This window comes from Hydra vulgaris, chromosome 06, assembly GCF_038396675.1.
Source record: "Hydra vulgaris chromosome 06, alternate assembly HydraT2T_AEP".
NCBI classification, from domain to species: Eukaryota; Metazoa; Cnidaria; class Hydrozoa; order Anthoathecata; family Hydridae; genus Hydra; species Hydra vulgaris.
Genome location: NC_088925.1, coordinates 30,587,501 through 30,615,000, shown reverse-complemented (window position 1 = coordinate 30,615,000; position 27,500 = coordinate 30,587,501). Strand labels below are relative to the sequence as shown.

Sequence of the window (27,500 nt, the reverse complement as noted above, 5' to 3'; positions counted from 1 at the left end):
AACAAAATAATTTAAACTTTAAATTAGTTTGATAATTTATATATACAAACCTATCTTTAGTACAAACCAACATAACCAAGATACATCTTTAACACTAATAAGCTTAGTTAAGTCTAACAGTGAAAAAAAATTGTCAAACTTATTTATAGAAAACATTCTTGACAATAACAAATATAATTGTTGCATAACACTAATAAAGATACATGATTTAAGGCAATAAAAAGCAATATAAGGCAATATCCTTAACACTAACAAATTTCATGTCCTGCTGCCTTGTAGGATACGCCCTTTTAGGCTAAAGCTAGGAGATGACAACTCCGACTTAAAACACCCCCTGCCTTGGGGCTCTTGGTTGAGTAAAGGCTAGAGATGGTGTCTCGATAAAAATACTTATCGTAGGCAGATATTGAATGCATCCGGCTACTGTCTTGTAGAAAGCCTCCTAAGCAAAGACTTAAGGGGTAAACAGATTCAATCTGTTGACCAGCCTCGCACCCCTTCTTCATCTATTAGGCTAACGCAGATGTATTTTTGATACATTGTTTCTAGTTTAGGATGTTGAATGCTGGATCTTCTTGACTCAATGCATGGGTTTTGCTTGAGTCTCTGTTTTTATGACTAGGCAAATCATTCTATTATCTCCTAATGAGGGTAAAGCTCTAAAACTCAGTTTTATGGTTCTGCAGTCGGCTGGTAGTCAGGTTTCCCGATCTCTGTGGTAGCTCTCAGAGAGGCTGATTCCATCAACAGCTGAAAAATATCAAAGTATTAACAGTGCCATGTTGCGCATGGATGGTGTCCCTGTTTGTATTTTTGGAGTGCATTGCCGAAGCCACATTTGGAGTCCTATGTTACGGATTAGGGTTTATTAGTAGTAATGAGGCAATTGCTTGGGCTAAAACTGTGTTTTGGGTACTATCTATGCTTTGAGTCAAGTTCTTCAATCTAATTTAAAAATGATTAAAGTACCAAAAACTATAAAACACAAAAAACCATCATCATCACCAAGTTCTCTAAACCTATCATTCACTAATATTTGTGGTCTTCGAAGTAACTTTTCTTCTGTTGAGTCTTATCTCTTGCAAAGTTCATGAGACCTACTTGCTCTTTGTGAGACTAATTTGAGTTCAGCTGTCTCTTTGTCTTCCTGTCCACAATCTTTTGTCTTCCTGTCCACAAATATGCTTCTTACATAACTTTGTGGATTCAGGCTGGCATGGAATCTTTTGTTTCCTTTCGACGATTCCAGGCCAAGCCTTACTCTCCTCCATGGATACTCTCCTCCAATCATTCCTCACATTGTGCTGCTGCGATTGCCAATCAAAACCAATACTTCCATATTCATAAGCAAAACAATTCTCCAGAAAACAGACGCCTGTTTATTACTACTAGAAACAATTGTAAAAAGGTTTTGTGTAACGCCAAAGCCCGCTATTCTCAGGTCATGAAATCTTGTATCTCATCTCAAAAATTAGGCTCTCATGACTTCTGGAGAATCTTTTATAAAATTAGTAATAAGGGCAAATCTTTAAATCCATCACTCTTGTATGGTTCAGACTTTGACACCTCACCTAAAGACAAAGCTGAATTGTTTGCTTAAAACTTTTCATAAATATCATCTCTTGATTTCACTAGTTGCATTCTACCTGATATTGCCAACAAACAGGATGATCCATTGCTTAACATTTGTATCACTCCAGCTTCTGTATCTAAAATTATTTCCTGCCTAGACTCTTCTACAGCTTGTGGCCCGGACAACATACCGGTTATTGTCTTGCAGAAGTGTTCTCCGGAGCTCTCGTCTATACTTTCAAACTATTCAACAAGTGTTTATCAGAGTCTTGTTTTCCAACCTGCTGAAAAGCGGCATCTGTTATCCCTATCTTCAAAAATTCTGGGGAGCGATCTGATTCGTCTAACTACCGTCCCATAAGTCTTCTTCCTATCATAAGCAAGGTTTTTGAATCTTTAATTAACAAACACTTAATTTCTCATCTTGAATCTAATAACTTTCTGACCATCAATATGATTTTCGATCTTCTCGTTCTACAGCTGATTTGCTAACAGTAATAACTGATAGGTTTTATCATGCATTAGATAAAGGTGGAGAGGTTAAAGTCATCGCTCTTGACATTTCAAAAGCTTTTGATAAAGTTTGGCATGCTGGTCTTCTCCATAAGCTTTCATCTTATGGTGTATCTGGCAACATCTTTAAGATTATTGATTCCTTCCTTTCCAATCGTTGTATAAAAGTTGTCCTTGATGGACAGCACTCTTCTTATTCTATAACTTTAGGGGTTCCTCAAGGTTCTATTCTCGGCCCTATACTCTTTTTAATTTACATTAACGATCATCCAGATACTCTCACATCTAAGGTGGCATTGTTTGCTAATGATACTAGCATTTATTCTTGTCGTGATAAGAAACCAACACTCTCTGATTGCTTGGAGGAAGAATTTGAGCTTTAAAAGGATCTCACTACTGTTACAGCATGGAACTCACAGTGGCTGGTGAACTCCAATACAGATAAAACTCAATTTTTTTCAGCCAATCGTTATCGCAATAATTTAGATTTTTCTATATTTATGAACGGTGATGTACTTGATGAGTCATCTACTCTTCATCTTCTAGGATTAACTCTTCCAATCTTTCTTGGAAACCATATAGCAAATCAGTTGCAAAATTACCATCTGCTAAGGTTGCATCTCTTTATCGAGCTCGTCACTTTCTTACTTCGGATTCTATTCTCTATCTTTATAAATCTCAAATCCGGCCTTGTATGGAATACTGTTGCCATATCTGGGGTGGACCTTCTAATGATGCCCTTTCTCTTTTAGACAAGGTGCAAAAATGCATTGTAAACATAGTTGGGCCTGCTCTTGCAGCCAACCTCCAACCATTATCACATCGTCGTAATGTCGCTTCTCTTTCTCTTTTCTACAAATACTATAATGGGCTCTAAAGAACTAGCGTTTCTTGTGCCATCTACTAAAATTCACTCTCGTGTTACTCATCATTCAATCAAGTCTCATCCTTTTTCTGTGACTGTTCCTAAGTGCTCCAAAAACGCTTATTTGTCTAGTTTTTTTCCTCGAACATCAGCTCTTTGGAATTCGCTTCCTTCATCTTGCTTTCCTTGATCATATAATTTGCAATCCTTTAAGTTGTCCGTCAATCGTTATCTTGCTCTACAATCTTTATCTTATCTCTTTCAGTAACTTCCAATTTTAATTAGTGGCTGCTTGCAGCCTTGTGAAGATGTTTAAAAAAAAAAAAAAAACCTTGTCATAAACATCCTTTTTTATTTTTTTTTATTTAGTTATTAAAGTTGCTCCAGTAAGACCTAATTGTTTTATAACAGAGCATCTTAGAAAACTATCAAATCTTCTTGTAAGCCAACCTGCTAGAGAGCAAGTAGCATTTATATTGAATTAATGATTATGTGGGTGCTGTGAACCACATCTTCCAAGCCACTAGATAGCAACTAACATATATGTTATAATAAAGATTTTATATGTGTGCTGTAATGACTATGACGTGGTTGTGCAATATATGTAAAAAGAGTTTATATTTGTAAATAGTTTATTTGCAGTCAAAAAGCAATACAGACTTTGCATGTCTCGGCAGAGCCAGCATTGTATCTAGAACTTCTAATTTCTGAGCCAGAACTCTAACCACTGTGCCAATTTAATCACTTTCCTACCTTTCTGCTGATTATTATATTAACTTTGTTGATTAAGAAAATAGTTTTATACACAAAATTATTTACTGTTTTTTATCAAAAACTTTGTCCCCATAAAAAATCACAACCATGAAAACTAATACAGTTGCAAGATATGATTCATCATTTACTGTTTTACTAAATAACTGTCTCCCATGATAAGTTGGCATAGGTTTAAATTTTATCTAATAATAGTATACAGCATTTTTAAAAACTGTTGTTAAAGTATTAAAACATTACAAATTAAAGTAATACCAATTTTAAAATTTTTTAAGTTTTACAAGTTCTACAAGTTCTGAATAAAAATACAACAGCTATAGCAAACAAGTAGACAAATGACTAAATTATTAAATATTTTTTGAGTTTACAAGTCAAAAAAATTTTAAATAATTTTGTTGAGCTCTACAAATTTTGAAAGTCCATCTTTTTTAACTGGTCTTACAGAGCTTTCAGCTTTCATTTATTTTATGGAGGAGCTGTTACTTTTGTAAAAAAACTTTTATTAATTCAAAAGTAGATGAATCTTGTAATCTTTTACATTAACAAATTAGAAATTTGACGGAAAGTTTTTTGTACTATATTGTTTTGTTTGTCTGGTATACTGTGTATTATATATTATAGATATATTATCCCCTGCTTTAATCGCACTATTTAGGATATATTGGTAACCTGCATATCTTGGTTTTCTAATATGGCAACAACTTTTTCTTATATGTTTGTTGCTAACTAAATCCAAATTTCACACCAAGCAATTGCGTTCGGTGAGAACTACCTATTATTTCAGCACACCCTAACATGAGGTAAACATCTGTAATGCTAACAGGCATAACTTTTTTATGTCAACTCACCTCCCCGAGGCCAAAAAGCCCACTACAGTTAAGGACACTTTAACTGTGATTACAATCCTCTCTCAATTTTATAACTTCGAAACACGAATCTTGATAAAAAAAGGTCGCTGCCTGGAGAGACAATTTGTTATTAATAGCCTAAAGATTGTTCTTTTTATGTTTTTTTTTAGTAACGTAAGGCATTATGGGATTGATATGCGGACAAATATTGCACAAAAAGAATAGAATTTTTAAAAAATGCAAATGGTTGTGGGATTGATATTTGGACAAACAAACAAATTGGTGTCACCAAAACGATGTGCCATTGTGGCAAACATTCATAACAGTTCCATGACAATCCCATGATTATAGTAAACATTTATAACACTAAAAATCATGCTTGCAAAAAAAAAACATTCATCAAACTTAATTATTTTATATACTTAATTCATAAAACTAAATTATTTTAATTAAAAAATTATACCACTTATTCATCATGCAGAAAATTTTAAAATATTGTTTATAAATAATTTAAGAGATTTTGAAAGAAAGAAAATCACCTTTTACATTATCTGGGCAAAAAGCTATACCCAATTGCTGGACAAATGAGTTGTAAAAGTCTTTTGACAAACTTGAAGACATTGAAAGATGAAAATCTAGTTTGTTACCTTTCAATATGCTGTGCAGTGTAAACTAAAAACACTTTAAAGATTTAGCTTTTATAAAACTTAATTTAAAACTTTGAATACAGAAAATTTAACAATACCTGGCTAACACATAATATTTCATAATTTTTGTCTTTGACTGATTTCTTCCATCTTGAATCACCATCGTCAAATATTTTAAGATTTAAGATCTTATTAATCCTGTAAAAATATATATCTTTTTCTAAAAAATGCCACATAAATTAATGTAACAAAAACAGGGTAACAATTTGTTACATAAAGACGCTATAGTAGATATATAGTATATACATACATACATACATACATACATATATATATATATATATATATATATATATATAAATGCATGTTTAAATAAGCATGGTGATGTCACACTGAAATAGCCTGCTGCCGGGAGCTTCAATACATACATCAACTATCTTATAGCCTGAGAGTTTGGCATGGGGCAGCAATCTTTCCTTTCATTATTCTACATAATTTTCTTCTTTTTCTGAAAAAACGGTATGCTATAAAGACAAGCAAAACTAATAAGCAAATGTTTATATAAATACATGTATACATCAAATACATCATATATATTTAATAATACTAACAATAACAGGTCTTGCTTTAAATAAAATGCTTACCACATTAGCTGAAGGTGATTTCAAGATAATAAAATTCTCAATTTTTTTTTGTTGTTGTTGAAGATAGTGACTTTTTATTTACAGCAACATAATAAATTACCACAAAACGAGTTCAATTGAAAAATTAAATATACAATAAACGAAAAATGCAGAAATGCTTTTATATTACATAATTATATATCTTTTTTTAGTATTGCAAAACCAAAATTCAATATTACATTTTTTCAAATACTCAACATTAGCTAATATTTTTCTTTCTTCAGCATTTTTATTAATGAATAAATTAATGTTAAATTTTTGAAAACTATAATTTCTTAAATTCTTAATTGGAGCTTTGCAATTAATAATTTTTTTTATTTTTAAAAATTTAGCGGATAACAAATAAAAAATATAACTTATTGCAAAAATAAAAACTCTGTTTAATTACTTTACTAGCAACTTTTGTTGTGAAAAATTTTCAGGTTTCAAAGTACCATTTATTAAAAAATATCCTTGTGCGTTCACTAATCAAATGTATACAAAGAATTTAATTTGTAGTAAAAAATAAATAAAAAAAAGGAAAGAAAACCAATAAAAATAATAATTTCAATAAAAATAATTTTTTTTCTTCCCACAAAAAATAAAATTTAATTATTGAATGTTTAGTAACATTTTTAAATAAAATTGAAATAAATTCTTTGTTCTAATTTCAACTGAATTTACTTCCTTTGTTAATAGCACTAATATCAAATGTAATTGTCATTCAAAATTTATAACAATTTTTTTTTTTATATATAATCATTATAAAACATTTAAAACATATAAGATATCTTAACTAATTTAAATATTGAAAAATAATAAAAATTTGCCTAACCAAAACGGCTTAAAATTGTTTAACGTGTAAATTGTGCACAGTGTAAGGCTTTAAAAAAAGGCCTGTTACACCATATCTATATAGTGATTAGTTACATTAATTACATCATATATAGTGATTAGTTACATTGATTATATCATATATAGTAAGTAGTTACATTAATTTCATCATATATATGTTAAAATACTGACTTAAAACCCAGAACATTTTCAAAAAAAGATACAAAACAAAATTTTATGAAATATATTTGAAGACCACACGGGAAAAAATGGCAGAGTCACATTTAAAAAGTTTTGAGAAAGTATATATTAATCATTTATAAAGGTTTTCAATTAGAAAATACAAATAAGTTGTAAATTAGAAAAAATTATTTCTTGATTAATTTATCTGAAGATTACATTTTTAATAAAATATTTGTGACTTTTATTAAAAAAATTTTTTTCCTAACTTTATACAAAAACTTTTATAAATGGTTCATAAATACTTTCTCAAAACTTTTTAAATGTGACTATGCCGTTTTTTCCCGTGTGGTCTTCATTTGTATTTTATTTTGGAATATATATATATATATATATATATATATATATATATAAATATCCTATAATTAAATTCCTTTAGATCTAGATAGTATCTTCTGTTAATGTATGTATTGAAGCCCCTGCAGATGGCTATTTTGAAATAATAATTTACTGAACACTAATAAACCAGGCCAGAAAAAGTTTAAAAACTTAAAAGATATTTCTTTAAGTTGATAGGTTGCCAGCCCGAACCAAAACCCTCAGTCAATGTATGTACACTTACTGCATGTTCTTTCCATTGAAAGTCAGTTAATGTATGTAAGGTCCCTGCCTAATCTCCATATTTAAGTAAGTCACTGTATGTACACTCCAGTGCGATTATATATAAAGTAGGGTTAGGATTCGGGATTATTAGGGTAACTCATCAATAAAACAAAAATAAATAAAAAAACAAATATGGAAATATAAAAACAGTATATAAAAAAATATTGTCATTATTTTTGCAGTTTTTGAAAAAGCAATTAAATTTAATGTGCTTCTCTAAATATTTAATTGTTTCAACATATAGTTGACAACTAAATTTAATGTGCCTCTGCTAATATTTAATTGCTTTAACACTTAGTTTACAATTAAAAGTCACTTGAATGTTAAAAATAAACATTAAAAGATACTTTTTACCATGCAAAAAATTATATATATAAATAACTTGTTTACATATAATCAATATCTTTCTTTGTATCATTGCGAGATATTCCAATAAATACGCATAAACCACATCCAATGGAGCTTATCAACTTGTTTTTAACTATAAATATACATTCGCCTTTAAAATATTCATTAAAATAGCAGTGCACTAGTAATAAGTTTTTTTAATCAAGTCCTAACTACTAAGGTTTTTATTTCTCCTATTCTAAAACCGAAACCTTGACAAAACAAACCACTACGAAAAGAAACAAGTTAGGTATCAGTACCTTGTATTCTAATAAAATTCTAATAAATAAATGATTTGGTAAAAATCGGTAAAAGAATTAAAAATTCATTTAGAGATTTAAATCATAAAATTTATTAACAAAACTATGAAAGAAAATATTAACAAAGCAATTAAAAATATACAAACATTATTGACATTAAAGATTTAAAAAATAATTCAGATTCAATTTTAAAACTATTATTTTTCTATAGTAGTAAACTAATGATTATTTTTGAGAAAATGTACACAACATACAAAACTGTATTAAAGTCCTCAAACATGATAGATTTGAAAAAAAAGATATTATGAGGGAAAAAAACAACAACTGAAGTGTAAACAAAAAACCGAAAATCGCTTATAAATCTTATTTTATAAAAACCACATTTAATTCTTAAAAAAAACAATTTATTAAAGTTTTTAAAAAGTTTTATACTTAAAAAGAAAACATCAAACCTGATACACTAGCACTGGTAACTTTTTGAACTATAGCTCGCATTGTTAAATATTGATAAGATTGTTAAATACTAATGTTTGATTTTTGAAAATATTTTTAAATAAATAGAATTTTTAAAATTTAATTTTTATACTTGAGTAACTAGATTAATATGCTCAAAACATTCAAATATGTCTAGCACTGCAAATAGAAATATAATTAAAAAACAATATTAAAAAAAAACATAAAAAAAAAACAACTTAATAATAACAAGAAAAAATAAAATTAACTATTATATTACTTTTACATTGAATCAAATAATTATTAAAATCAATCAAATAATTGATAAAAAACTATTCTACTAGTTAACATAAATATTTTAAGAGAGTTTAAATTACTAGATTATTCTAACATGAAAATGTTTTTATGGTGGTAATAAAAAATTTTTATTTTTAAGATTAAATGTTTCATGAAGCTATTGTTGGAAAAAATAACTTTTGAATTAAAATTAAATAAATAAAATAATTATAAAATAATAAAATTATAAAGTAGTTTCATAAAAAATAAAATTATGCATATTTATAAAGTGGTTTTTAGAATTTAACAACTTTGTTCATTTTTCAAAAACAATACTTGCCTCATTTTATAGAACAATGAAAAAAATTATACATAACTAAAAACTTATTGTTAAGTAACCAACAAATTAAAAACTCTAATGATCAATTTTTTAGTTAAAAATAATAATAAAAACAAAACAAAAATATCGTATTAAAAGATTTGTTTTTGTATAAGAAAATATTTAGAATAAAAATTATTTATTATCAAATACTTTTTCTCTAGCAACAACTGAGTCATCAAACTTTATTAAAAATGTTGTTCCTTTATGCCAATGAACTGTAACAGTAGCTGGAAAACCACAACCATTAAAAATTCCTTCTAAAATTCCTGCAGTAAAAGAAGCACAGTTTAAACTACCTTTATCTTTAGGAACTGATATAAAGCGATTCACAAGAGATTCTTTTTCAATAATGTAATAAGTTCCTACATCATCATTGGCATGTTCGAGCTTATCTGCTTCACGTCCAAACAATGTCTTCCACAAGCTTGATCGAATAAACATCAAAACATTAAGTAAACGTGTCTCTCTTCGAAAACCACGTTCACGTATTGACAAGGTATCAATCAATCTAACTCCAATAGTCTTACCAAAACTTGCAAGTTTATCCTGAAGTTCAGTCACTGTAAAAACTCGACTTTGACAATATTGAACAATTTCAGAAAATAATAGCCCATAAGCACTTATACTTACTTCATATTTGCCTTTACTTAATGGCCGATCAAGAATGTTTGTTTTAAAAGACATTTGCTAAAAAAAAAAATTACTGTTTTTAAAAAGAAAAATTAATACACAATATAAAAAAAAACAATTTTAAATAACTCACATTAATTTAACAAAGGATTTGTCAAGTTAAATACCACTGTGCATAGTGATATGCATATACATATATATAAATATATAAATATATATATATATATATATATATATATATATATATATATATATATATATATATATATATATATATATATATATATATATATATATATATATATATATATATATATATATATATATATATATAGATAGATAGATATAAATATATATACTTAGGTTGTTAGGAAAGTATGTAGAACTCCTCTAAAAAAACTTTTTTTGAATTTGATTTTATTAAATTTTAAAATAATTTCCATCATTAGCTATCGTCGGTATCGTCATCAAAATTTTTTTAAATCAAGTTGAATAGCTAATAATCAGATGGAGCTAAGTCTGGTGAGTGATTCCAGCTTGGTTAAGACAATTTGTGATGGTTTGAATTACATTTATTATTATAAATATATATATATATATATATATATATATATATATATATATATATATATATATATATATATATATATATATATATATATATATATATATATATATATATAGTAATAATAAATGTAATTCTTTTGGTAGGCAGTGTTAAAAATAAAGCAATTATACACTAGAAGAGTAATTTAATAATAACAATTAAATTTAAAAACTGACTCAAAGTTTCACACTATTTATAAATAACTGTAATGACAAAAAAAATTATATAAAAATAGAATAAAGTGTTAGCTTAGATAACAGTTACAGATAACTTGTTTCCATGGAGGCATTTTGTTACTAGCTCATTTCATTTATGCAATAGTTTCAAAGTTGACATAATAATATTGTATTTTTCAGTTAAGCAGGCACAACTTTCCTCCAGGTTAATATAGCTCCGCCTTATCAATAATTTTCCACTTCAGAATAGGGTTTGAAAATTTTTTATTTTTATTTTCTAGATATATACAGAACTTTTGTAGAACTTGCTTTACTTTTGTATTGGTAGGAGTTTTTATATTTGTACCAGCGATTTAAAGGAATGCTTCATTAAACCAATATAATTAAAACCATTATCCTGTGGTAATGTTCTAACATTGCATATGTAAATTATAATTTTAGCAAGATATTGCAGAGAACATTGTTAAGTTTGCAGGCAATTTCACATTGAAACAATTATATTGGAAACATTAAATAATATTATAAAATGCTGCCACGAAAACGAATTTGTTATCTGCAATTTTAGGTTATCTAAGTTAACACTGTTGTACTTTTGTATATAACTTTTTTTGTCGCTACTGTTGTTTGTTATGCCTGATGATCGCAAAGAGTGTGAAACTCGGTGTCATGTTTTAAATTTAATTGTGATTATTCTTTTAATCTTCTAATGTGTGTATGTATATATATATACACACACATATACACACACAGGCATTTGATTCACACTTCCATAATTGAAGTGGCACATTGTGGTACATTATATCTGCTGTGGTACATTGTATCTGCTAAAGCATTAGTCTCAGAATATTTTGACTTAAGCTGACTTAACTAATGAAATGAGCTTTTTGATGACAAAAAAATAGATTTCCAGATTTCAGTGCTTAATCATAGTAGATTTACTAATGGTTTTTTAGCATGACACAGTGCTGACAATATTTTGCAGATATTGTCTTTAGACACTTGCATTTATTGGCACAGCTTATTTCAATGTCTAAATTTGATTCTGATTCTTCATTTGCTGATACAGAACCCAGTGATATTTAATATTTGTTGCAGTGGCTCTGTTTTTGTGTATGTGCACTTGCTCATTGCTTACCAAAAGCATACCTATTTTATACAATATTTTTGGGGGTGACTAAAAAATTTGGAATTTTTTTCTTTAAAGGGCTTATAAGGAAATCTTTCATAAATACACATATAAACATACACACATACATACACACATACATACATACATTCATACATACATACATATATACATATATACATACATACATGCATATATACCATACATACATACATATACACAAAATTTAGGGATTGAATTTCATATTGCCTTATCTGCTTAAGAAACTGTTACCAATGTCCTATTTATCTGATCTGCTTGCCTCCTTTACCGGCAAATATTTTCATTGGTTATTGTACAGTTGTTTTGACAACCTAGTAAGTTAAGTTCTTAAAAGATAGTCTGATAATGATGTTATTTAAACTTATTAAAATTTTGTGTAACTAAATTCGGTTTGCAAATTGTTTTCAGGTTTAATTAAAATTTCCTTCTATATATTTTTCCCACATATCTTAACAGTATCATAAACTTTACTCCACTCTCCTTAGATACCCAATAAATAGTTTGACCATCAAGTACTGCATTAAAAGCTGCTTGCACTGTAAAAAAAAATCTTCGTGTAACTTTACTATATTTACAAGTCGTTAAGTAACTAATTCATATATTATTACATTTACAAGTTATTAAGTAACTAGTTTACTTTAATATTTCAATAATTACAACAATATTTTCTAATTTTTATTACAAGAATCTTTGTCATAAAACATAAACTCACACACATTAATAAACACACAGCCCCACATATATCAATATCAATATCACACAGAAATTTATGTAGCCCTATTATCTTTAAGGATAAAAAAAATAAAAAGAGAACACAAGCTTAACATTAATAAAATATATTTAAAATATAATTGAAATTTATTTTATAATTTACATTCAGCCATCAACAAAATTTTTAGAAACATTCTTCATATTTTCTTTTGCAACAGTTTAATTAATGATTTGTTTTTCAACCAAATAATCCCTTATCCTAAAGTAATAAAACTAACAATAATATCTTTGATAATATTAATAAAAATAATAACAATAATAAATATAAAAAGATGGCAAGATTACTTTTACTCTTTAAAAAGGTTCTAGAATGGCAACTTGCCTTGTCCGCCTAACTGAGCACTGATAATAATAACAATAATAATATAAATAATATTAATAATAATAACAATAATAAAAATTGAAGAATTAAAAACTTACATTGTCTAAATTTTTTTTTAAAATCAAGTGGGTTTAAAGGAGACATTAACTCAAAATCGCCATCACTTTGCTGTGAAAGTTCAAAAAGATTTATTAAAGCTTCTGTAGCCTAAAAATATATATAAACATAAATCAAATTAGTAAATTGAAACCATTCCTAAACAAAATATGTAATGAAATTATTTATTGAATTATATTTAAGAAAATTATATATAATATAATTTAGAAAGATTACATTTGGAAAATGATTACATTTCTAAAAGATAACACATACATTTTATCTTACCAGTATACTTTCAGGACAAACTATAACTGAAACCTTTTCATGCAAGCATTTCAATGCAGAATAAGCTAATTTACTGTCTCCGTTATAACTTTAAAAAAAAAAAATTAATAAAAAAAAAGCACAGAAACCTATCAAAGCAAATAAGTTAAAATTCAAGATTGGAAGTTAAACACATATGCATATATATATATATATATATATATATATATATATATATATATATATATATATATATATATATATATATATATATATATATATATATATATATATAAATATAAATATATAAAGAGAAAGAGAGAGAAACCAATATAAAATTAAATTCATGCAATTTAATGTGCAAAATTTTTGCAAATTCAATATTTGTAATGCAGTACGGTTTGATAAAAAGAGAAGATCAAGTATATGGTAATTATAAAGTACATAATAATATAACTATTATTAATATAGTTTGTATTTGTAACTGTAAAATTATATGAAAGTCAATTTAGTTAAAGTTTCCTTTTAAAAGTTTGAAAATTCTTTGTAGTGATATTTAACAACTTGCAATAAAAACTGTTTTTGTTCTTCATCATTTGCAAAGTTGCAAAATCTTGATTTAATTTTACAGTCCACTTTGACAGATCATTTACATCCTTTGCATGTAGCACAAATGTTTTAACTTCACATGTGGCACAAATGTTAAAACTTCGCATGTGGCACAAATGTTTTAACTTCGCATGCGACACAAACGTTAACTTCTATGTTAATAAGAACCTTCTTGCCACTAATTTTAGGACTGTGAAATAAGAACCAGAGTTTAGACCCAATAGGTGATATTAGTTTTGTACTTTTAGTAAGAATAGTAAAAATGGGAAAAACAATTTTAAACTCCATTGGTTGAGGAATTTGAAGCAATGTTGGAGAATTTTTCACTGTTCTGTGGAGGAAAGTCTTTTTGAAATATAGAGATAACACTGCACATTCTTCATATAAGTACCAGAAGTGTTTTTCCATTGCTTTTACAGCTGCATTTGCAACTTATGAATCATGTTTAGAATAATTCTTTAAATCATGCCATAGTTTGAGATCATTATAAGCTGCATCTGCCGTAATGGATGAACAAAGCCAATTTTCAACGTAGAAAATTGCATTAAATTGCATATTTCTTCGATTTTTGTGATATTTCCTGGTCATATCTAGCTTGAGAACTGAAAGCCAACAATCTTTCAGGATACAAAAATAAATGGCATCCATCAAACATCATGAGCTGGTTTCAACTAATGCATTTTTCTTTCACACCTTTCACTGAGAAATATCAACATCAATTCAACACATTCCCGATAGACAGCACAAGATAGCAAGTATTCTTTCTATTTTTGTTAAAAAGTTCTGTTCAATGAGTTTATAGATTGTTTCTCATGATTTGCAAAAAATTTTGTTATTGGATTTTAGGGACTTCAAACCATTATTTTATAAATATTTGGCCAAATCTCTCCCTGAATTTAATAAAGTTGGTATTTTTAGGACCTGATTCTTTTATATATATATGATGTTATCAAGCCAGTAGAAATAGCTTTTGGTTGAACAGCATTTCCAGTCAAACACAAGTTCCACTTTTATACCCAAAGAGCTGAAGTGTGAAAAACAAGTGATCTTGTTATTCTATTATTTTTATGTCCCACTTATTTATAAGGTCAAATGTAGTGCTAGCTCTTTACCTATGCCTTCCCAGGAAATGTGTGCAGTTTTTCATCTTGTATGTCCACGCTTGAGATTTAATTTTAGACAACTTGGTTATGGCTGTTAGCAGGAAAAACTAAGTTTCAAAAATAGAGAATACAATACTATCAAAATAGGAAATTAAAATAAATTTAAATAAAATTAAGAAAAAAATAATAATTTAAATAATTTGTATAATGTTTTTATTTTTTTTTTTTTCATATATTTGTTTTTTTAACCATTTATCTTATCTTTTGTGTATATCAAAAAAAATTTTCTTGTATGTTTATGAATGATACACATCTCTTTACATTAAGATTTCTTATACCATTTAAGCCTTTCAGTGTATTTTTGAAGTAAGGCGCACACACATATACACATAGTTATTAAGCTTCAATTAGGCCATACTTAGGAACAAATTATATAATTAAAATAAAATAATTATATAGTAAAAAAAGTTACAAATAAAAGTATACACATGCATTACATAAATGTATTCAAATAGGGACAATTTACAGTCGCGAGCAGTGAATTGTACACAGCAGTAAATTTCTATGTTTTTATTTCTTTGTTACTGAATTTAAATAAGTTTTAATAATTTGTATTTTTATTTGAAATATATTGCAGTATTTTCTCCTCTTAGTTATGTATTAGTTATGAAATAAAAAATGCAGAATATGTAACCATTGAATTATGAGACGAAAATATAAAAAGTAACTAAAATTACTGATGTGTACAATTCACTGTTCGCGACTGTATACTTGTTACAGTTACAATTTTTCATCTTGTCATCTTGTTATACTTGTACTTGTTACATTTATTACAATATATACTTGTTAAAATTATAAAAATATATTTTACAGACAGATAGCAATTTATATTTTTGTTTTTCTTTTTTTTAAAAAAGACAAATAAAATATAGGAAAATCATTCTTTTTAATGTTGACTTGCAACTTTTTTTTTTTTTTTTGCTTTGCCTTATCCAATTTCATTGCTGAAAATAACAGCGACACTAAAGAAATAAAAATAAAAACAGTACACAAACTATTTAAATTTCATTTTATTTTTTATTTAGATTTATTTTAATTTCCTATTTTGTTAGTTTTGCTTTCTTTGTTTTAGAAACTTAGTTTTTTCTGCAACACTTAATATAATAAAACAAGCTAACAACCATGACCAAGTTGTCTCCAATAACATACTCATGCGTGGACATACAAGACAAAAAACAGCTTTTAATGGAAAGAGTTGCTTTTTAATAGAAAGAGTTTGCTCCAGAGGAATTCACCTTCTTAAACATTGCTCCCATAAATGCTGTTTGTTGACCAACTAATAGATTAAGCATATCAGGCAGATTTTAAAAACAGCGCACCTGAAATTTAGTAAACAACAAAGATTTTCGTTACAAAAATTTTCAACAAATATACTGAGCATTTTACAGAATGATGAAACGGAGCCAAATGAAAGGCAAAAATGACTACCTTGAAGGGAAAATAAAACTTTAAAAAAAAAAAAAATTTTAACAGCTACAATGTTAATTTTAATGCTTACAAACCAAATATAAACAATTACGACTATAAAATTACAACATTTACATCTATAATACAAATATTATAATTAGTATAAAATGAAATTTAGGAAGACCTTATTCACTATTTTAAGTAAACTTAACTTGAGAAATATGTGACATATTAAAAAATTTACAAAAAATGAACTAAATTACAACAAAAAAAGTTATGATCAGGTGTTTACAGTTTTGAATTTATCTCAAACAATTACAATATATTAATACTATTTAAAATAAATGTTCTGATTTCTTCAGCTGACTTTTCTTTCATTAACTATTTTATACCTGAAACCAAAATTATTTGAAATCTTCACTAGAATCTAATTTTAGATTCATCCTTTTCGATTGTGCTTTTATTTATATCTTCTAATTGTCTTTCTTTCTTAATCTCATCTATTTTAGTTTTCTTTTATGTTTATTCTTTTTGTCATCAGCTTTTACGCAGTCTGTGCTTATTTAAATAAATCTGACATTTTCTCTAAAAATTCATAAAATAAATTCATAAATTAAAATAGAATTGAAGTATTTATAATTATATAACTCAAAGAGAATACGCATCATGAATATGACCCAATAACATATTGAAATTTTGCCATTGATTAGATTTTATCAAAGAAATTTAATTCTTATAAAAGTAATTAATAGTTTAAATAAATCTTAAGTTTACAAATGTTAATCTAATTAGATATGGCTTATATTAAATTTCATAATTGGTTATGATATGATGAAATGATATTTATGTTATGCCAGGAAATATGATATGATTAAATATTTACATTACTTGACACCGCTCAAATCTTTGAATTGTCATTTGCTGCCCACAGATACAAGTTTTACAAACAGAGACTAGTCTGTTTTGATGGAGAAAATTAATTAGCTCTTCTTTAATACTTTCAATAAATTCAGCTAGAGCTCATTTTCTTTGCAGTTGTTGTACATGAAAATGTGTTCAAGTCTAATTTAATTTTTTAGCCATTGAAAATTGACTTTCAAACAACGGAAACCTTTGTTGTGCTTTGTAATGTTTCAGATGCGCCATTTTAAAGTCCGCCATCTATCCCTCATGGTTGACATTATTTTTCAGCACTTAAATGGATTCCTGGGTGAATATAAAGTGACTGAGTTCTTTTTATGGACTGCTGTACTTTTTACACCACTAGTTGAAGGAACTATAAAGTTAGGATCAAAGTCCAAAAAAAAAAAAAAAAAAAAAAAGAACCAAATTTATCATACTTTTTAGAAGTGGCTTTGCAAATTTTAGATAAAGATTTTCTTTTCTTTGCTTTTCCTTCACAGAATACTCTATTTATTTTTAATTATAAGATACTTCCCTCTTAACTTTTTAAAAATGTAACTTATTAAGACCACCTAACTCCATTTTTCGGCACAATCTTTGATCTTGTAAAAACTGAACATCTTCCATTATCAGTTTTCTGGTATTAAATCTGTCTTGTTGTAAAATATAAATAGCATTGTCAAGTGTTATGTCAAATAGTTGAAAAGATAATTTAGGAAGTTTGCATTCTCAGCAGGAAATTTTTCCTAGTTTTGTGTTTTCAAAGATTTTTGTATTTCACAATTAATTTATTGAGCTTTGCTTTGGAATTCCCTGCTCAATTGGCATAACAGCAATGTCAGAATATTTCTCCTCAATCTTAAATATAACAAACTTTATGACATTACTTTTATATTTCTGCATGAGCCTATGATTTAGAAAAACAAAGTAGCAAAGCACAACCCTATTTGTGGACAGCTGACATTCTTTTTTTTGGAGCCCAAGTAAACTACTGACACTTTTTAGAATCATTTCTAAGAATTAAACAATGTTGTGTGGTTGGTATTTGAAGTTTTACTTCTTTTCCATATTTTTATATTTTACCTATTTAATAAAAAAAAATTTATTACTTATATAAGTACTTTATAAGTACTTGTATACTTTATAAGTATAAACACAATGGTAAACTTGGTATAAATTCAATAAATAAAACTCGTAAATATTTCTTTTTACAAATTTTCTAATACATTTCAAAAACATCAAAATTTTAAAATCGTAAACCAGGGATTGGTTATCCTGCTCATTCATGGGGAACAGCATAACCACTCAGCTATTTATATACATTTTTCAGGTAAAACATTAAATGATCTAAAATTTTGTAAACATTCATATTTTGCCAAAAGGAACATTTTCTTTTATGAGAGCTTATGTAAACAATAACTTAAATGACATAACGATTAAACAGTAATGTCAGGGCATCTTTAAAAACTTTTACTTTTTTTTTAATTTTATCCTTTACATAAAAAAATAAAAATGTAGAAAATATTTTTTGTGGGCTCATAAAGGAGAGAAAAAATAGAATAAAAAACACCTTATAAAACATATAACACATTATAACACCTTTGTTAAGCTCTATAAACTTATATAAGTTTATAGAGCTTAACAAAGAAAATTTTTAATATTATTGAAATTCATTATTTTATTTGAATTGAATCGAACCTGAATTAAATTTTGAATTAAAGTAAAAACTAAACAGGTTCACTCAAATGTAAGCTTGATGGAAAATAGTAAGACTATTGATAAAGTATAACTAATAGTATTCTCTGACTTTCTAAATTCATTAAATGAACAAAGATGCTATTGGGAATTTCATTGCAAAAATTGTTAGAGAACGCAGGTATGTGTACACTTTTCAATGTTTCTGCTTTATTCTAGGAGGTATAAGGAGGTATATCCAGCTTAGCAGCAAGGAGATATATCCAGCTTAGCTAGAGTTAGATAATACTTTGTCTTTTTTTTGTCCCATGAACTTTAGGAACTTAGATTAATTGTCTAAAAAGCTGTGTCAAACTTAGATAGAGGTAATAGAAAATATATCTAAATCACTTTTTGATTTCAGTGGTGTAATTATAACAACAACAACAACAACAACAAAAAAAAAAGTGAAGGATGTTGTATGCCAGAAACATGGAAGAGAAATGTTTGAAAAGAATGTCACTCAGAAAAGAGTTATGTTAGTTGCAGAGCAAAACAAGTAACTGTTTTGCTCTGCAACTAACATAACTCTTGATTTGAATAATGTATGATATGAATAATGTATTGCATTTTTCTTAACATAACTGTTAAGAAAAATGCAATACATTATTCAAATCATACTTTTCATTAACTCAGAATGAAAAGTATATTGCAGCAACAACTGAGAGAGAGTTTGCTGCTAGAAAATATGTGAGTTCCACCAAAAGGAATTACAATTTCTCTATTTTTTTAATGTAAAGAGTGACAAAGTACGGGTGTGCTAGACATTTTATTTAGACACTAATAGCATTTTTAAAAAACTATAAAATAATGTGCATTCTAATATGAATTTAGAAACAAATACCCCCAAGCCAGACAGTTGAGGAAAAAGAAACACAGTTCTTTTTCAGAAGAGCAAAAAGACGTAGTCAGAAAGCATATCATCATATTTCATTGTGTCAGTTCACACTATTGCCGAGCTCAAACATCCAAGGAGTATTTAGAATCCAATTTGAACATCCACAAAAAGTTTGAGTTATATGAAGAACTAGCTGGATTACCTGGCGTTTCGCACGGGTTTCTGTCACACTTAAACTTGACCAAATTCATCTTTTCCAAATTTGATTGTGTTTAATGTGAGTTAAGTTGTTTAAGTATTTTCTTTGAATGTCTTGGAAACTTTCTTTGAATGTCTGGGAATACTTCCTTTGAATGTCTGGGAAAACCTTAGGGCCGGTGGTGGCCCAAACCTGGCTAAAACCACCGCTCAGGCCTACTTAGTGCCTGTGCTAAGTTTGGTACTGATTGGTCCAGAGATGTTGACGCCTATAGCTAACATTAAACATACAAACATTGTCTTTTGTAAATATATAGAGGTACAAAAATCAAAATCTGCTCAAAAACAATCTGTAAAACTTTTCATGTATACCTGAATTTTTAATAATGAATTCAATATTACTTTCCCTACCCCAAAAAGTGACAGATGTGATAATTGTGAGTTATTGGAAAAATCTAATTCTGAGAGCATTGACCGAGCCAAGTATCAGGAACATGTTCACCAAATAAATTTGAGAGAGGAAAAAAATAGTTTAAATTAGAGATAATCCTTTAGTCAATTATATATATTTTTTTTTTCCTAAAAAAAAATAATATATATATATATTATTTTTTTTCAATATATATGTACTCAAGAGCTGGAGTGGGCTTTTTCTATTAAACTAAATATGTACAATTTAAGGACATATTTTAGCACAACAAAAACAAAACACTATGTTTTATGGGTTGAAACATCTTCATGCAGAACAGGGAACAATTTAGCAAGCCCTTTTAGAGCAATATTGGGCAAAATAGTTCAAGAAAATGATTTTACAGAACTAGTCACATGAAGTGACTCTTGTGTCACACGTATTAGAAACAGATTATATCTTATGGGATATTGGATTTTTTAAAAATCCAGAGGTGGAAAAAATCACAATGAAATATTTGACTCCTGGTCATTCAGAAATACAAGTAGACAATATTCATAGCCAGATTGAACAAATAATGAAGGCAAATGAATTTTATTCACGGATTTGTTTTGTTTGGTTAATAAAAGAAACAAATTTAAAAAAAAAAGCCATTTTGCAATATTTAAATGCAACCAAATGGTTTTAAAGATTTTAGTGTGTGTTCTAAAATCTTTAATTATAACAGAATCCCATATTTTTAAATAAAAAATGTTGTTTTTGAAAAACCTTCTCTTCAAAGTCTGTTTTTTAGAAAAGACCTAAACAAATGTTAACATCAAAAATATAATACAAAAAGGGAAAAAACAGGTAACACCCAAAATCTAACAGAATCTAAAGTATTGACTTAAAACATCAATTTGTGTGAAAAGAAAAAGAAAAATTCAAAAGTAATGATAACATCCTTGATCAGAATTATTATAAAACAAATCTTGAATAAAAAAAAATCATTATTATTAATCCTTTATATAATTTATTTAATAAGTTTTCTATTAATATAGTTTTGCTGTGTTTCAATTATCAAAAAGTCAACATCCATTAAAATTGTATGGTTTTAATGGAGGCTAGAACCTTATTGCTCCCATATCAAGATCTGAGAGCATTAAGGTTCCAACCAACAAGATCTGAGAACAATAACATTCTAACCAACAAATTAAATTGATGTTAATTATGTTTATACAAAGCTTTTCTATGTAAAAAATGGTTAACTATCCTTATTTAAACAAATAAAAAATATTGTTCAACCTGAAACTATGAATTGTAACAAAATAATGATTTGAAACTTTGAAGCTCGTTATCTTAGTTTCATGTTGGTGGTTGTTAGAGCCTCATTGTTTCTGAGTCGCAATAGGAATATTTCGATTTTTATTTCGAACCAAGTAATAATTTTAATACAATAATATAAGAAGATCAAACATTAATAAAAAAAATTAATTATTCCTGTGGGAATCTAATAAAATTTCGTGCTTTTGCTTTAGTGGTACCCATAAGCTTGTGCACAGAATAAGAATCAAAACTATTTGATGCTTTTTTAAATGATATTTCAATATCTTTAATGTTTCTGCAAAGCTTTTTTGTTTTTTTCATTTTTCTTTTAATAATAGCCCAGTACTTTTTAATAACTCTCAATTCTGGGCAATTTGGAGGATTTTCTGTTTTAGGCACAAATTTCACATTATTCTTTTTATACCATTTCATAGCTAGTTTATAATAATGAATTGAAGCTAAATCAGGCCAGAACACAGGTCTGTTATTGTGTGATTTAATGAGAGGTAAAAGGCGTTTTTGTAAACATTCTTTAACATATATTTGACCAGAAAGTGTGGACTGAAAAATATAAGGTGCTGATTTTTTGCCACAACTGCAAATAGCTTGCCAAATCAAAGCTCTTTTAGCAAACTTGTCATGTTTTGTGTATTTAACTTTCTTATCTGCTTTTCCTCTATATTTGGCAATATAATAAACAGCACCAGGAATTTGTTGATGATCGTACTTGATATAAGTTTCATCTTCTTCAATAATTTTTAGAAATAAAATTGTAATACAGCTTTCTGAAGCGGGTTCTTGCACTTTTTCGTTGAGTTTCAGAACGGTTGGGCACTTTTTGTGCTTTGAAAGAATGAAAACCATGTTTGTTTCTAACTTTTGCAACAAAACTATGAGAAAATCCATAATTTTTGCACGTTCCCTCAGTAAAAAGCTTGGGTTATTCTTAAAACTGTTAACCAGTTTTCTAACTAGTTTCATATCTTTAAAACCTTCCTTTCTTCCACCACCAGATTTGCGTTTGATTGAATTTGTTTGAGAAAAATGTTGAATAACATGACTAACGGTGTATGGATGTATTTGCAACGATTTTGCTATCGAATTGTAGCTACTATTAGGATTTTGTAAATATTAGTGCATAACTTTTTCTCTTACCTCTTCTTCTTTTGTCATTTTAAAACTAATTTCAAGTTAAACCCAAAACTAACATATTTTTTTGAAACATTGTAAACAAAATACAAAACAATTAAAAAGATTTTAATACAACCACTGAAAAAAAATGACATGCTTATTCTTTCACATTTATTTTGTGTACACGCTTTATCATTCCATGTTTGTTGGATAGAAGTTTTAAGTTTTTGTATCGTATTATACTGTTAAGAATTTTTATATATAGTTCGTGCCAATATTCCCCATGAATTTTAAATAGGGTTCAAGTCAGGTGAACATGATGGCCAATATAAAACATGTATATTTTTTTCCTGGAACCATTGTTTACACATTGTGCCTTGTGAACTGTCACATTTCTTAAAAACTCGATTAAAACATCCTCCAAAAGATCTTTGTAACTTCTCGCATTCATTTTTGTTGTAATAGAACATATTGGAATTTTGCCGTGGAAACAAAATGCAGCCCACACCATAACTGTCCTTCCTCCAAAGTCACAACTGATAGCAATTCTACCTTTTTTTTCAAATCATGTCAATAATACTTAAAACCATCAGGCCCATCTAAGTTGAAATTTTTTTATTGGAAAAAATATCTTTTACCCATTATACGTCCCATGTCATGTAGTCCTTGGCAAACTCAAACCTTGCACTTTTTGTTTTATGATGGTTTTGTGACCATTTTTTCAACAGGAATCATCCTGATTTTGACAAAATTTGTTGGGTACGACTTGTGCTCACAGGTAATTCTAGTTCAGTCTTTATTTCTCTTGCTCTTTGTACTCCAGATGATGCCAAGCCCAAAATGGAAGAATGTTGCCTTCTGGTTAAGTTTTATTTCTGCCCTTAGGGTGATTTTTGCTGCAATTTTCACCTAAGTTAATAAAATTATCAAATTTGATTTTCTTTGCAATTTGTAGATAACTTTATAAGCAACAATTTTGCTTTTTCTTTCTCATTTAACACCTTTTTGCATGGCATTGTAATAATAAAATAATAAATGTTAATTAAAAATACACAAAACTTCCATTTAGAACAAACAAATCAAAATCTTACTCAAACTTTAATTAACTCTTATTAATGTTCAAAACACACTGATGGAACTATGTAAATTTTGCATGTATATATACCAAATTTTAAAAATACCCTAAAATATTTAGTTTCAATTGTTTCAAAAACACATAAAACTGTCATAAGTGCATTTGTTTGTAATAGGTCTAAAAAATATAATTTTTGTGGTTAATTTTATAAATACTTGTGCAAAAAATCTACAATAACTACATGGAACTATGGAAATTTTGCAGAGTGTATATATATATATATATATATATATATATACATGTGTATACATGCATATATATATATATATGTATTAGGGTGCATCACAAAAATTTTTTTTTAATTTTAGTTGTCTGCTATTTTGTTTTGTTTTACCAGCTGACATAAGCATTATATATAAAAAAAAAAATTTGGACATTATTTAGAGGTCCCCCAGGCCCTTGATAGTTTTGCAGATTTTAATTAACAGAATAAGCCCTAAATAAATTATTATAATACTTAGTCTTTGGTTTCTATGTTTTTAATCTTTGGTAGCCATGTTTAATTTTGATGTTTTTTGTTTTTTCTTTCATAGTTTCACGAAATGGATTTGAACAATAATGCAATATTAGACAAAGCAGTAACACCTCCTAAATCTAATAAATTCGACAATTTAATTCTTTCTTCACCTGTGGCATTCAGTCATCAAAAAACTCCAGAATCCGGGCCAAAAACTAAACGACAAACTCGACTAGCCACGGACATCTTTGGGTTAGGAACCTCAGTTTGTGTTGATGATGGCACAATAACTGGCATTCGGCTGCCAACATGTATGCAGGTTTTGAGGCGTATGATGTACCACGCAAATGTTGCTACAAAATCTCAGCGACCAGGGTCTGTCGGTGCTCCTGCTAGATTCACAACTGCAAAGATTGTGCTAGACCAAATTAAAAAATTCTATGAAAAAGCCAACATTCCAATGGCTACAAATTGTAGAGCCTACGAAAAAATTGTCAAACTACTTGATGATAACAACAAACTTCGTTCGATAGAAAAAAGTTGACATGGAAAGTTTCATTAAGAATGCAGAGGATCTGGCATTTCTTGACTCAATGAAAGGTGACAGAACTGCCAATTTTGGGGCTTTTGACAAGACACTTACAAAAAAAATATTCAGACGCCATTGTTGAAATGCCGCAGAAATTGGGCGTATGAAGCGAGCACATCGTGAGATTGAAACATCATCAGCCATGGTATCATCTGAAGTCGTGTTAAACGATGAGGGCAGTAGTATCCGATCTAACAGTTTCGCTTTGGAAAGCGATGTAGATTTCGAAGCTGCAACAAAAGAAAAAGTTTCAAAACGGCAAAGACTTCCACTGGGAACAACAGCATTCATACCTACAAATGTGCTAAGCTGACCAAGTCTTGTGTCACTGGCAACTCGATTGAAGATGACGCCAACACAACAAGCAGCATTCACACAAGGATTGATAAATGAGTCCGGAGACGATGTTTCTATGGTTGCTGCTTATTATGCTACTGCTTGGGGAATATGAGGTTACTGACAAAGTTATTTCTTACTGGAATATGAGGTTGTTGACAAAGTTATTTCTCAATCAGCAGTTCGAGCATTAAATCACCATCTTTGGTATCTAACTGCAGAAATGGTTCCTCTCGCACTGTTCAGTGATCGTGTACCTTTGTTGGAACGACAAGCTCTAGCAGATGCTATACCAGGCCTTGTTAAGAAGCGCTACGCAGCTCGCATTTTGCTTGCGAAAAGGCGATTTGCCTACGCATTCAGCAGTTTTGCGTTACGCAAAAACTGAGAATCTTTTAGAATATTTTTAATTATCTTTTGATATCGTTTATGTGACGTTTATTCTGAAGAAATAAAGGCGTAAGTAAAAGCATTTAACTGCAATTGTAAACTAATAGATTTTTTGTTAAAGAAACAGTTTGTTTAATAATTTTTTTTATTGTTGATAAAAATTAGTTAAAAAAAATAAAGTGTTTTAAGTTTTATCTTAAGGAATTAAATATATAAATTCCTTTTAAATGTAAAAATTATTTTTTGTCATAATAGTTTAAAAAATGCAAGGTTTATTTTAATGTTAAATATTTTATTAATAAGATATTTTGTTTATTGTTAATTCAATAACGTAAAGTTTTAATGACGTTCGTTTAATTTATGAAAATAAATTATGATCACAAATATGTTATCGGTAACCGATAAATAACAAAAAAAAACTCTTTATTGTTTAAAAACATTATTAAAAAGAGTTCACAAATTAAATAAGAAAAAATTTATTAACAGTTAATAAAATAAACAAAAACCATAAGTAAAATCATAAGAAAATAAACAAACATTATTTTACGTTTCATGAAAAAAATATTTTTTTCAAAATAAAATTTAGTTCATATTTGAAAAAAATAATAAAAATGATTTATTAAATAAGAACTTAGATTTTATTTGTAACTTTTGTTCAAGTGAGAAAAAAACTAACTGTTTGTATGATTTTTAATGCGTTAATAAAATAACTTTAATTACAATGCGGTACTTGAAAAGACGCTAGTGACGCAATATAACTTCTAATGATGCAAAATATATTTGCTGAGTTGAGTTACTTAAAAATGCGTTACGTGCTTTCGCTACGCAGCGAAAAATCTCGTAACAAGGCCTGCTATACTCAAAGTCAAACCGTTGGCTGATCTGCAAGCGCCACTCAATCTATTTGGTAATAGATGGGGCAAACCACGATTTCCATTGTCCATTGATCATTCAACACAGCTGTGCGACCTTGTTCAGGTTGATTCATAGTTCACAATTTATCGTCTTCAGTTGGATACCAACTTTTTACAACTTCCTGTCAATGAGTGGAACAAGTCTGCTGCTTATATATTGAGTAATGAAAATGTTGCAGCAGTGAATGTTGTAAATGATGGTGCCGAGAGAGGTGTCAAACTAGCATCGGACTTTGTCGAAACTGCTCGATCGGATAAACATTTTCAAAAATCTGCGCCTCAAAAGAAAAAACGTCACAACACAACAAAACTAACTGGCATTCTTATAACTGCATTATATGCAAAAATGTTAATCACAGTCAAACTGTTTCAGATTTCAATAATTTCAACTTTTACATTTTAAAATTTATATTTAGACTAGAGATTTAACAAAACTATTCGATAATTTCAAGTAAAATTGCAGTTTTTTTTTAATGTGGCTCTAAAACATTGAATTTTGAGGTTTAACATTATTATAGTCAAAATAGACATAAATATACGGAATTTTCTGTAACTGTTTCTGTGATTTATTCAGAGTCGCACATTGGTGGTAATTTGAATAGATGCTTTTCTTCATGGGGAATCTCTAAATG

At 28.0% G+C, this 27,500-nt stretch overlaps 3 protein-coding genes across 5 annotated transcripts in view; all 3 read right to left on the bottom strand.

The window, feature by feature from the left end:
* The window catches only part of LOC100203441 (D-aminoacyl-tRNA deacylase 1), a 9,067-nt gene extending 256 nt beyond the window's left edge, over nucleotides 1–8,811 (bottom strand). The window contains exons 1-4 of the mRNA XM_065799842.1: nucleotides 8,655–8,811; nucleotides 7,946–8,036; nucleotides 5,315–5,414; nucleotides 5,109–5,241 (exon numbers count right to left, since the gene is read on the bottom strand). Coding sequence (XP_065655914.1) covers nucleotides 5,109–5,241; nucleotides 5,315–5,414; nucleotides 7,946–8,036; nucleotides 8,655–8,697 — 367 coding nt within the window. The 5' untranslated portion in view covers nucleotides 8,698–8,811. The remainder of the gene's footprint in view (nucleotides 1–5,108; nucleotides 5,242–5,314; nucleotides 5,415–7,945; nucleotides 8,037–8,654) is intronic.
* Nucleotides 8,812–9,395: 584 nt separating this feature from the next.
* On the bottom strand, nucleotides 9,396–10,035 carry LOC100199850 (trafficking protein particle complex subunit 5). The gene has a single exon (XM_065799840.1). It carries the CDS (start codon nucleotides 9,995–9,997, stop codon nucleotides 9,446–9,448), a length of 552 nt encoding a protein of 183 aa, XP_065655912.1. The 5' UTR covers nucleotides 9,998–10,035; the 3' UTR covers nucleotides 9,396–9,445.
* Nucleotides 10,036–12,714: 2,679 nt separating this feature from the next.
* LOC100215340 (hyccin 2) overlaps nucleotides 12,715–27,500 on the bottom strand; it is a 36,598-nt gene continuing 21,812 nt past the window's right edge. The window contains exons 9-12 of one of the 3 annotated variants that reach the window (XM_065799837.1): nucleotides 13,372–13,459; nucleotides 13,086–13,194; nucleotides 12,951–13,007; nucleotides 12,715–12,864 (exon numbers count right to left, since the gene is read on the bottom strand). In XM_065799837.1, the coding sequence (XP_065655909.1) occupies nucleotides 12,997–13,007; nucleotides 13,086–13,194; nucleotides 13,372–13,459 (208 nt within the window). In that variant the 3' untranslated portion in view covers nucleotides 12,715–12,864; nucleotides 12,951–12,996. Of the gene's footprint in view, nucleotides 12,865–12,950; nucleotides 13,008–13,085; nucleotides 13,195–13,359; nucleotides 13,460–27,500 lie in introns of those variants that run through there. The other 2 variants (XM_065799838.1, XM_065799839.1) reach the window with 2 other exon arrangements.

Coding starts and splice junctions, on each gene's coding strand:
- LOC100199850 (XM_065799840.1), bottom strand. CDS start 9,997: ATGTCTTTTAAAACAAACATTCTTGATCGGCCATTAAGTAAAGGCAAA.